This window comes from Coenobita brevimanus, chromosome 104, assembly GCF_032717465.1.
Source record: "Coenobita brevimanus isolate Jiangsu-jjx chromosome 104, ASM3271746v2, whole genome shotgun sequence".
NCBI classification, from domain to species: Eukaryota; Metazoa; Arthropoda; class Malacostraca; order Decapoda; family Coenobitidae; genus Coenobita; species Coenobita brevimanus.
In genome coordinates, this window is record NC_137057.1 from 18,912,320 (window position 1) to 18,925,726 (window position 13,407).

The 13,407-nt window shown below is 40.0% G+C and overlaps 1 protein-coding gene across 1 annotated transcript in view; it reads left to right on the forward strand.

Moving 5' to 3' along the window:
* Positions 1 to 13,407, forward strand: part of LOC145416044 (protein turtle-like) — a 208,945-nt gene that overhangs the window by 39,767 nt on the left and 155,771 nt on the right. The window contains exon 5 of the mRNA XM_080285144.1: positions 12,545 to 12,726. Coding sequence (XP_080141270.1) covers positions 12,545 to 12,726 — 182 coding nt within the window. The remainder of the gene's footprint in view (positions 1 to 12,544; positions 12,727 to 13,407) is intronic.

Genomic DNA, 13,407 nt, shown 5'->3' on the forward strand with positions numbered 1-13,407 from the left:
TTCACTCGCACCAAATTTTGTAGAGGGTGGTATCTAGGGAGTCCGGACCCCCATCTCCCTCTTTTTTTTCTAAAGTGTGCAGTATATCTAAAAACAGTACTTGCTTTAAGACAAATCTCGATGTTTCATCACAGACAGATGGATATATCCCGTTCATACTGCAGACACACAATTGAAGAAATCTAGGATCTGCAAAATAATATAGAAGTACGTGTTGTGGGATTAACTATAGATTTACAGCGATATCTTGGTGAGCTGATGCTGTAAAGGGAAAGGTGACCTTTCGGTGCTTTAAGCGTCTACATAAGCATACTGGTGTTTTATATTTTCTGGGTTAAGATTGTCGTAATGGTTTCCCCCTGAGTAAACAAATTTAAATAATTTTACTTCTTCCACGTTCTGTTACATATTGTCAAAATGTTCTCCTCATGAAAGTAATCAGTTAGCAATGTTTCATTTCCCAATACAAGCATAACGCCGGAGCAAGGGTAAATGTAAATTGCTGAACCTTCTCTCCTCAGATTTTAAGTTCATTTTAATTACTTGCTGACATGATCCTTGTGAAGAAGATAAGCATAAATGCATTTTAACTAACACATTAATGTCGGAATTGCTCACAGTGTCCCTTCTCCGATCGTTGTTCCTCGACTAAAGGCTGTCTGGGACACCGTGTTTCTTACCCATTTTATTATGACTGCCGTCTGTGTGTGTAGAGGGGAGAAGGCAGGGGCTTTACCTAGACCTAGATTTAATGTTTGCCGGGTGTTTTAAGACTATTATCTGACGATAATAGAGAGAGAGAGAGAGAGAGAGAGAGAGAAATATATACTGTATATGTTGTTCAGCATGAGTATCTGTGTACTGTGAGGGTAAGTAATGATATTGTGTGCAATTATGTCTTGCGTGGGGCCAGGAGGGGGCTGTAAGGACACGCTCGTGCTTGCACATGTTGGTCGGGAACTTAAACGTACACATCTGTTACATGAACGAGATTTTATATTGTAGAGGCAGAGGTACTAAAAACCATATATATATATATATATATATATATATATATATATATATATATATATATATATATATTGTTACGTAGCCTATTATTTCATCATCCCTTGTATAATTCTAACTTATGATACAGTTTTGTTCATGATTGCATTATCCTTTGTATGATCCTAAAGTACAGTATGCTGCATGTTTGTTCACGATTCGCCACGTGGCTTCCATAGTGACCAGGCTTGCGTGTGCTACCTCACTCCCCCCTTCTCCCCCTTATGGTAGAGTAAGTCTTTCTTTCTGTTGTTCAGAGCAGGATTGTCAACTGTTCGTCCCCTATTCCTTTATTTGCGCGTCCTTCTTACAAGTTGAATCAAGCTCTGCCCGCCCCCTACATAATGAGCTCAGCCTCTGCATTAGTTGCCACTTAGATCTACTCCTCATTCTGTTCACATCTCTGTCCTCCCCTGTACAGTATATTATTATTTTTGTGAGTGCTCAGGAAGTCTCCAGCCATCTAGCTGCTGTATAATTTGAGTATAAGTGTTCTTACCATTTTTCTTGTACTGTATAGCCTAAGGCGCTAATTCGTAAGCCTGGTAAAGTTTTTATGATTCATATTGGTTCCATACTGTCAGCCAGTATTAGTAATATTTTGTATCTGTAATAATATTATATCTTGCTTTAACTCAGCATTATCCGGTTTTCTCATTTTATCAGGGCTGACTTAGATAAATTTGCTCTTGCTAATTTCGTGTTAATAGAGGCTATTGCAGTTAACCATATATGTAACCTGTTTTGCCATTACATTATCCTTATGAGTCCTGAATGTTTAGTTGTTAGTTTGAGCATTAAACTTTAACTTGTAATTTTACCTAAGTCTTTTGTTTTGAACCTGGAACTTTGCAGGACAGTTGTGATTTTAGTATTCTCACTTGAAGTGTTCATTATCTCTCTCTGTTCCGTAACATTAATTTGGCGACCTTTTATTAGGATATTCAGGATATTATCATAAGGATATTGCTTGATATTTTGTGACTGTGATTTATTCATGATGTCTACTACTACTACTCTTGATGAAGCCAAAGATTTTTTCTCAAATGTGCAAACAGTGTGTGATATAGAAAACAGAACAAAGAATGAACTTAAGCTTGTTGCTCAACAATTGGGAATTGCTGTTCGCTCTCATCATTCTAAAGATCAAATTGTTGGCATGATTAATAAAAGCTTGTTTAATGTAACTCCTCCAGATGAGCAAACGCAGATTGAAATAGCTAAGTTTCAGCTAGCCCTGCAGGAGGCTCATCCTAAGGAGGCTGAGTTTCAGGCACGTGCTAAGGAGGCTAAGTCTCAGGCTCGTATTCAGGAGGCACAGGCACAGGCTCAGGCACAAATTGAACTTGCTAGGATTCAGGCAGACCATGAGTATCGCATGAAACAAGGTGGAACTGGATCATCTAGTTCTGATGGTTTTGATGTGGCTAAAAGTGTTAAACTTGTCCCTCCTTTTAATGAATCTGATTTAACAAAGTATTTTAAGTTGTTTGAGAGGGTAGCTACAGGTTTTGATTGGCCCAAAAAGTATTGGCCAGTACTCCTTCAGAGTATTCTCACCGGTAAAGCTCAAGTAACTTATGCATCTTTGCCTCAGGATCAATCTGATAATTGTGAAGTAGTTAAAAGCTTGATTCTTAAGGCCTATGAGCTTGTTCCTGTAGCCTATAAATTAAAATTTAGGACAACTTATAAGCAAGATAAGCAATCCCATGTTGAGTATGCAAAAATCAAAGAAGATCTGTTAGAGCAGTGGTTAAATTCTAAGAATGTAAATTCTGATTTTGATAAATTTAAGCAGATGATTTTGCTGGACTTCAAAATGTATATTAATAAAGATGTAAGCCTACATCTTGATGAGAAAAGAAAAGATAATTTGTCTGATGCTGCAGTTTTAGCTGATGAATATGTTCTCACTCACAAGAGATATTCTAAAGAAAAAAGGAAAGCTGAGAGTAAGTACGTCGCCTCTACTCAGAGTACAGGTAACAGGAAAGAGAATAAAGATGATGTTTCTCAGTAAGTAAATACCAGCTCCACCTCTAGATTTCAGAAAAGTAAATGTACTTATTGTAGTAAGCTTGGTCATACTACGGAGAAATGTTTCAGGAGACAGCGTGATGTGAACAAAGAGGAGTCTTTAAATATTCAGTCAATTGGTCTAGTGTCCACCCTTGAGAGTTCCTAGAATTCTTTAACCGAGTTAACTGAACCTGCTTTGAGGGGTAAATTAAATTCTCATGATGAAGCTCCTCTTTTGAGCAGTAACGTGGGTGACACTCTCAAGAGTTCATGTGCTAATTTCCTGTCTGTTGGTTTTGTCAGTCCTCTGGACAGTAATGACAGAAAATCAGTTAAAATATATCGTGATACAGGTGCTTGCCAATCCCTTATGCTGACCAGTGTTCTAGACTCTAATGTTAATTCCTCTGATGAAACTGTAATCTTACAAGGTGTAGGGAATAATTACTTCTCTGTCCCTCTGTGCAGAGTGAATTTAGAGTCTGGTTTTGTTAATGGTTCCGTTATGATTGGGTTGGTTGAGACACTCCCAATGTCAGGTGTAACTTTTTTACTTGGAAATGATATTGGTGGAAGTCAAGTGTGTCCAGCTTCTCAGTTGTCTAGTGAACCAGTGACTGCGACCCAGGATTGTGATGTCCCTGATGTGTTCTCTGCATGTGCTGTCACTAGGGCTAAGTCTAAAGTTACTGGTGACTTAGAGGATAATGATGATGGTGATGTTATCCTAGCTGACACTTTTCTTGCTAATTTGGACCACTCACCAGATGAGGCAGTACCCCGTAGTGTTGATAATTTGTCTCGTCAAGAGTTGGTTGAGTTGCAGGTTGCTGACCCTGAGTTGAAAGGTCTAGCTAACCCTGCTTGCATTGAGGAAGAGTCAGCTGGTGCTTCTACTTGTTATTATATAAAGTCAGGAGTACTTATGAGGAAGTGGAGACCCACAACAGCATCAGCCGACTGTGAATGGGAGGTTGTACATCAAGTTGTCATCCCTCGTGTTTGTAGGCAGGATATCATTAGAGTGGCTCATGATTCCAGTTTATTGGCAGGACATCTTGGAGTGAGGAAGACTATGGCACGAAACACTTCTACTGGCCAGGTATCTTCAGGGATGTTTCCTGGTATTGTAAGTCTTGTCACACCTGTCAAGTTGTGGGGAAGTGCAATCAGACCGAAAAGGTTGCACCTCTAGTTCCCATTCCTCCTTTTGAGGCGCCATTCACCCGTGTGTTGGTGGATATTGTGGGCCCTCTTCCTAAGACTTCTTCAGGATTTTCTTATGTGTTGACCCTGATTGATATGGCTACTCGTTATCCTGAAGCCATTCCACTTAGAAATATCTCAGCAAAGAACGTAGTTAAGGAAATGCTAGGGTTCTTCACCAAGTTTGGTCTGCCCAAGAAGGTACAGTCAGACCGGGGAAGTAATTTCATATCCAATGTTTTCAAGCAGTCTCTGAAAGAGTTGGGCATCACCTAGATCACGTCTTCAGCTTACCATCCCCAGACCCCAGGAGCATTGGAGAGATATCATCAAACACTCAAATCGATGCTCAGGAAATACTGTTTGGAACATCAGAAAGATTGGGATAAAGATCTTCCATTCGTTGTATTTGCTGCAAGAGAATCTCCAAATGAATCACTGGGCTTCTCACCCTTTGAACTACTGTTTGGCCATGAAGTAAGAAGACCCCTTAAGCTACTCAAGGAATGCTGGTTGTCGGAGGAAGATGGCATCAACCTGCTGGAGTATGTGATGAAGTTCAAGGAACGGCTGTCCACTGCTTTACAGCTGGCGAGAGAGAATTTAGGAGCTGCTCAGAAGATGAAGACTTGGTATGATAAGAAGTCCAGGTTACGCCACTTTCAGCCAGGAGATCAGGTTTTGATTCTCCTACCGGTGCATGGGCAACCTCTTTAAGCCAAATTTAGTGGTCCTTATTTCGTGGAGAAGAAACTCAGTGAGGTCAACTATGTCATCACCACACCAGATTGTAGAAAGAACAAGCAACTTTGTCACATCAACATGCTAAAGTTATATTACAGGCGGGACGAAAATAACCCAGTCTGCACTGTAGCTGTTCCACCCGAGTCTGCAAGTGAAGCTCTCCCATGCAGTATGAGCCTGAGTGATAGTTTGGGGAAGAATCCTGATATCATGAATGATCTCCAGACTAAGATTTCTCATCTAACTCCCGAGGAAAGGCAGGAGTTTTCGGCATTACTGCAGGAGTACCCGCTAGTGTTCCGTGACCCTCCAGGAAGAACCACTGTGTTGATGTATGATGTCGATGTTGGAGACGCAAAGTCAATTAAACTTCCTCCTTACCGTGTGAACCCAGTGAAAGTTCCTCTCATCCAGAAGAAGCTTGGCTACCTGTTGGACCACAAGATGATTGAGCCCTGTCAGAGCGAGTGGAGTTCTCCTGTCACTCTAGTCCCTAAGCCAGGTGGGTCACAGTGGCTTTGCATCGACTACAGACGTGTTAATCAGATAACCAAAACAGACACTTACCCTCTCCCTCGTGTGGAAGATTGCATAGACAAGATCGGAAAGGCTAGGTACATAAGTAAGTTTGATTTGTTAAAGGGATACTGGGAAGTACCTATGACTGAACGTGCTAGGGAGATCTCATGTTTTGTAACACTAGGAAAAACTTTTGCATGTTCTGTAATGCCATATGGTATGAAGAATGCACCAGCCACTTTTCAGAAGCTCATGAATGTTGTAACAGAGGGTTTGGCAGGGTGTGTTGTTTATATTGATGATGTATTAATCTTCAGTGACAACTGGAAAGATCACCTATATCATGTCAGTAAATTTCTTGAGTGTTTGGTTCAGGCTAATCTTCTAGCTAATTTATCAAAGTGTGAGTTTGGTCAAGCTAAAGTTCAGTACCTTGAGTACGTAATTGGTGATGGACACGTTGCACCACCAGGAGCTAAGGTTCAGGTTATAAGTGATCTTCCCAGACCTAAAAGTAGGAAAGAGCTACAAAGATTTTTGGAAATGGTAGGTTATTGAAGGAGATTTGTTCTTAACTTTTCAATTCTTGTATCACCACTTACAGACCTACTGAAAAAGGGAGTTAAATTTGTCTGAACCGATAACTGTGAATCCTCTTTCAGCAAACTTAAAGCTATCCTATTAAGTCAGCCAGTGCTCGCTACTCCAAATTTTGCTAAGCCTTTTAAGATGGCTGTTGACGCAAGTGATACAGGAGCTGGGGCTGTTTTGCTGCAAGAGGATGATCAGGGTATTGAAGACCCTGTATCTTATTACAGTAAGAAGTTCACTCCACCTCAAAAGAACTACTCAACTATTAAGAAAGAGCTTTTGGCCTTGATTTTGGGTTTACAGCATTTTTCATTTTATTTGTATTCTTGTTTTGACCCCATAATCATTTATACCGATCATAACCCACTGGAATTCCTTAGTAAGTTTAAAGATAAAAATCAGAGATTGACAAGATGGAGTCTACTTCTTCAGGAGTAATCATTAGACATACAAAATGTCAAGGGGAAAGAAAATGTTATTGCAGATTGCTTATCTAGACTTTAGACAGATTGTTTTAGAGTAATAAGAAATTTCCTTTGTAAATTTCTTTTTCTTTGTGGGGAAGTGTTACATAGCCTATGATTTCATCATCCTTTGTATAATTCTAACTTATGATACAGTTTTGTTCATGACTGCATCATCCTTTGTATGATCCTAATGTACAGTATGCTGCATGTTTGTTTACGATTCACCACATGGCTTCCATAGTGACCAGGCTTGCGAGTTCTACCTCACTCCCCCCTTCTCCCCCTTATAGTAGAGTAAGTCGTTCTTTCTGTTGTTCAGAGCAGGATTGTCAACTCATCGTCCCCTATTCCTTCATTTGCGCGTCCTTCTTACAAGTTGAATCAAGCTCTGCCCGCCCCCTGTATAATGAGCTCAGCTTCTGCATTAGTTGCCACTTAGATCTACTCCTCATTCTGTTCACATCTCTGTCCTCCCCTGTACAGTATATTATTATTTTTGTGAGTGCTCAGGATGTCTCCAGCCATCTAGCTGCTGTATAATTTGAGTATAAGTGTTATTACCATTTTTCTTGTACTGTATAGCCTAAGGCGCTAATTCGTAAGCCTGGTAAAGTTTTTATGATTCATATTGGTTCCATACTGTCAGCCAGTATTAGTACTATTTTGTATCTGTAATAACATTATATCTTGCTTTAACTCAGCATTATCCGGTTTTCTCATTTTATCAGGGCTGACTTAGATAAATTTGCTCTTGCTAAATTCGTGTTAATAGAGGCTATTGCAGTTAACCATATATGTAACCTGTTTTGCCATTACATTATCCTTATGAGTCCTGAATGTTTAGTTGTTAGTTTGAGCATTAAACTTTAACTTGTAATTATACCTAAGTCTTTTGTTTTGAACCTGGAACTTTGCGGGACAGTAGTGATTTTAGTATTCTCACTTGAAGTGTTCATTATCTCTCTCTGTTCCGTAACAATATATATATATATATATATATATATATATATATATATATATATATATATATATATATATATATATATATATATATATATATATATATATATATATGAAAATTTGCGTTAATTCATTTATATTTTTGCGTTCCCTTCCTAGGATTTAGGTCGGCTATCTCTCGTATTATTTCTTCTTGCTTTACGGTTTCTCCTTCATCACCGCTGCCACTTAGGCTCTTAGGTCATGTTGGAGTAGTCCTTTGGCCCAGATTCGATTCAGTAAACTTTTAACATGAATTTGCTTTATGTTCAAGGTACAGTACAACAGAACTATGCATCAGAGACTGTTATCATAGCTGTTCTACAGTCTACATGGTCTCTTTGATTCCTTATGTAACATTTCATATATGATTAAGTTGCCTAGACAATTTTTAAAATGAGATACCTGTATATGATGCACTGATAATATTAATAAGAGAAAAAGAAGTGATCTTGAGTAAACAGCAGCAGTCACGGGTCAGTTACATTTTATACGTGCATTACTAATTGTAATTAATTCCACTATATCATTTTTAAATTAATCCAGGTTAATGAATCGTATGATTAGTAAGGAAGTGGAATTAATTAGGCGATGTAATTAATATGTAATAGGCGCCCACACTGAAAGTGTGGAACGTGTTCGAGCGAGCGAGTAAGTCAGGCATTATTATTTTTTTATTTATGCGAAGAAGAAGGAACCAAAGGCCGCGGGCCCGCAGTTATTGTTCCTTCCAAGAGAAAAACATTATACAAGAGAGAGCCAAATTCAAGATCCGATCATTTCGAGATGCCTGGACGCACTGCGTTTGAAAGACTGGGCATCATAGGAAGCAGGAAATACAGACAGAGGGAGACAGTTCCAGAGTTGACCTCTTGCATAAATGAAGGACTGGGAGTAACGGTTAACTCTTGCATTAGAGGGTTGGACGGAAAAGGCATGAGAGTTTGCTGCTAGACGGGTGCTACTCGCCCGTCGTAGAGGTGGAGGAATGCATGCAGACAGTTCAGAGGAGCAGTGACCATTGAAGTAGCGATAGAATAGAGATATAGATGCAACAGTGCGGTGAAGGGACAGGTTGAAGGGAGTCAGTAAGAGGATGAGATAAAACCCCTGTATAGAGTCAACAATTGCGCAGGGGTAAAGAAGGAACGGAGTCGGCTGAATATTGTCTCATGTGGCTCATCTTCCTCTGATTTCCTGACCTGAAAATACTAAAAAGAACTTATTCGCGAGCGAGAACACCAAATTTAGTCACAGTTTGGACCCCCGACATATGTACCCGAGCGAACGATTCATCGCATAAGCAAGAAATGGGGGCAGGGGTCGGGAGGAAAACTGTAGTGCAGTAGCGAACTTTTTTGGATATTTCAGACAATTTTGAAATTACAGGAAAGATAGACACCACTTTGGAAATCGCATTTCAAAGTCAAGGATGTTCGTTGTGTATATATACACAACAACATAAACTTGCTCTCCAGTCTTTGAACTAAAATCCTCTGAACTCGCTACGATTTAGCTTCAGCTATCACATGAATCCCTGTCGAAATAGATCTGTGCTATGAACTCTACAATGAAAAATTCTTTAACTATTTTACTTCCAAGATGGAACAGATTCTATTATTTTCTTCATATTCAGAAATCTCCATTCTAAGTGACTTCACCACAATCACTGGCTCCCTATTCGCTGATCCACTTAGCGAACAGGCCGACAGCTGTTCTATCCTAAAAGACCTAGAGCGGTTTGTACAGCACCGGATGCATATCCGTGGCCGTCAGAGTTTCAACATACCTGACCTTTTCCTTACAGCTAATCCTTCTGTTTTCTCTGTTGATCTTTTCTCTCCTTTGGACTCCTCCAGTCACTCCCTGATCACCTTAACCAGTCCTGCTGCACCAGTAAGGCCTGGAGACCCTCCCAAGAAGTGGCCTTCGTGGCATTTTGAGACTTTCGATTGGAAGGCCCTCAGGCAGAACTTCTTTGATTTCCCTAAATTGATTATTGCTTCTATGGCCGAGAGCCTTCTGTGTCTCGCATATTACGAAGGTTATTCTCTCAGGTTTGGAGACATACATACCTGTCTCTTATCCTCTGACTAGTAACAAATGTTGTCCACAACAAGGGGAAGGCTTGCAGAAGGTACTATACCCTTTTTGATTGACCTGTCCGGCTAAGATGTATAGGGCTAGTAGGGTGTTTGATTCGCGCCAGCTGATTGGCAGCCGATGATGTAAAACTACAGAGCTTCTTATATCAGTATATATATATATATATATATATATATATATATATATATATATATATATATATATATATATATATATATATATATATATATTTATAATTTTCATTGCCTGCAATATACATTAAACAGCCAGCTTAAACATGGAATAATTTCCGAAGCTAAAGAGGTCAAAATTAGCTTTAAAAGTTTACTGTTATCAAAGAAAATTTAAGTTGATTATAAAGTTCTATAAAACGATGAGTGATTTTTGAAGTAAATTATCCACCCACGTGTACACCCACGTCAGCATGTTGCACTGCATCCACCCACGGTGTACACATGCGTCCGCTTGTTGCATAAACCCTGTAGTATCCATCTACGGTGTACACCTATGTCCGCATGTTGCACAACAATACATCCCCGCATTTACTTCAACGAAATAATCGGCGGCCAATCAGCAGCCGCGAATCAAACACACCCTACTTGCCCCATGCATCTCAGGTGCACAGGTCAATCAATAGATTATAGTGTCAGCCCATCCCTGAATCTCATCTCTTTTATGATTCTGCCCCTATTAGTGCTGAGTCTCTTCTTCGCCGTCCTGAGAATAATTTCATGTGCACTAAATGCTTTGACCTTTCCGACTTAGATTTTTCTTGGTACTTCTGGTATCTTCGCAGAAATCTTTCTAACAACGATACTTCATCCTCCTTCCCTTCTCTTTTCTGCTCTGATGGCTTTGTAGCTATTTTCTCTACAGATAAATAACTCTTCTCCCAGACTTTCTCCTCCAGTTCCACTATAGACGAGTCTTGTACACCTCCCCCACCTCTCCCTTCCTTCCTCTGAATTCCTTATGATTGACATTAAAATATTCTGAGTTTATATATAGTAGCTTCATCCCTTACTGGCTTCAGTACAAAGTGCATGGCGTTGATTGGGTCCCTCCTGTTCTCAAGAACTGTGTTCTGTACTTACATCCTGATTACGGTACCTCTTTCACCTTTGTATTTTTAAGGCCCTCAGCACAAGTTGCATTATTTTAAAAAATTTCTCATCTTTCCTTTTCTCAAAAATTATGATCCTGTTGATGTTACCGTGACAGACGTTGATCGGTTTAGTAGGGATCACAACCCTAATGTAATAATATTTATGAAATAATAGCTTTGTTACTCGTATTTTCAGGTTTTGTGCTTTAGTTTCTTATGAGGAAATTGTGGTTTTGAGGAACAGAACATCAGTCATTACTGCTAATACTACTATTACTTATTATTATTATTATTATTATTATTATTATTACACCTGCAAAGCTGGATGTTACCATTTTCGCCATCTCGCCCTATACCGTTGTGCGAGATTCGTGTTGTGTAATTCACCGGGTCGGTCAGGATCACATGATGGACGTGATCGTCAGCTTTTACCCTCCCGGAAGGGAGCTGAGAGCTCATATTGTCCGATCTAAGGGCAAGGCTGTGACCTTCACACACGCACACACCCATCCTCTTGCTCAAGGGGGACAGTAACCACCCACTTCGTCAGTGAAACTTTTTGCAACCTGAGCGAGGCGCGAACTCCCGTCTACCAGATGGCAAGCGAGAACGTTAAGTGTGTGTGTGTGTGTGTGTGTGTGTGTGTGTGTGTGTGTGTGTGTGTGTGTGTGTGTGTGTGCCTTAAATCCTGCTAGGATATTTGATGGATTTGAGTGAAACGTCCCAGGTGAGTTAATCTGGTTACTCTGAACGTGTTCCACTATATACTGTACAGTTTTCCAGCTTTGAACGTTAGGAGGGTCAGCTCCTCTGTGAAAAAAAAAAAATCTCAGATACATGGGGAAAGGAGAGCACGTAATGGTTTGATAAATATTAGTATATGTTGTACAACAGATTTTCATCCATAAGAAGAAAACTGGGGGAGCGTGATCCCCCCAGTGACTAGGGGCGGGGAGGGAGGGGTCGGTCAGCCTCCCTCCCAAAACTAAAAGTGATCGGAAACAAGGGAAAGTGAGCACGTACATTTCAATAAAGCTTTTCAGATAAGTTAATCTGGTTCCTTGATAACAGTCTTCCAGTATATAATATTTTCCACCCTTATTTTCATAGGGGTCAGCCCCCTTCGAGATTTGTAGAGGATACAAAATACAGGAAGGAGGGCAGATATCATTTTGCTGTCGTAGTACATGTAAAATGGGCTGTCATCCACTAACTCCCATTACTACCACTACTAGCACTGCTACTACTGCTACTACTACTACTTCTACTACTAATAATAATAACAATAATACAACAACAACAACAACAACAACAAAAACTACTACTACTACTACTACTACTAATACTACCAATATTTTGTAATACCTTCAAATCGGCATGCATATCGCAGGACTGGTATACAGTTTCCATGCTTTCTCTGAATGCACAAGAAGAAACTCCACACCTATCTTACTACTACTACTACTACTACTACTACTACTACTGCTACTACTACTACTACTACTACTAGCATCATTATCTCTCACTGACTCATCGTTCTTTTTCTGATTTTCTCGTTGTTTATAACACTCGCCTCTTATCTTTCATACCTCTAATCGCTCTCTTGTCATTCCTCACACGTCACCTTACTTCACTGAGTACCACACGATTGACCTTACCATTCATTTGACATCATTCCTTCTACACCTCCTACCTTCTGCGCGCGCCTCCCTGACCTACCTTGTGGTGTCCCCGCCAGCTACGACAACCGGCCAAGGCGCCTGGCTCTGCAGACGTCCGAGGAGCGGCACACGGTAAAGAGTCAGCTGCTGGAAGGGCGAGTCACCTTCAGGCTTGGGGGTCGAGTTCCGGCCCTTCATATCCTCTCTGTTGCACCCACCGACCAGGCCAACTACACCTGCAGGATCGACTTTAGGATAGGTTGGTAGATGTGGGACAGTTGGGTGAATGGGTGTTAGTTTCAGGGGTAATAAATATACTTACACGAGAACAGGATACATTTAAGTTCAGGTAATTGTTGTCTGTTTTAGTAGGACGATCCTTTGCAGATTACATTCTTGCTGCCAGAAAATAATTGTATTTTTCTAAGGGGGCACTGCAAGCAGGAGCGATTAGATATAGCTTTTATTACTCTCTTCACAACCACACAGCTCCCATGTAAGTACCCTATATTATGTTAATCCCTTTCATCTAAGCACATACTTTTGTAGTTTATTTTTGCAACCACCAGACAACTTTATTTAACCCTGCTCAGGTAGATGTCTCTTCGTGTTGCATAGCAGGCAGACGTGGGTCTCTCAGACCCAAAAATACAAAAAATCGGGAAAAATTTTTGTTTCCTTTATTTCAATCCTGAAAGTAGAGTAACATATTTAATGTTTCCGCAACACAAACATGTAAAGCAATTAACTGTTGTTTTCCTTTTTATATTTATAAAATTTGTTTGGAAAAAAAAACTGTAGGAAAAACAGTAAATAAATGTTGGCCTTCTATAAGAAAATGGAAACAAAAAAAATCTGAATGGTTGCTTGAGTGGTCCCAAAGCTTGGTATGGATGGTTCTTCATGGTGTGAAGAGGGGCTGCCAGACACTGCATTCATA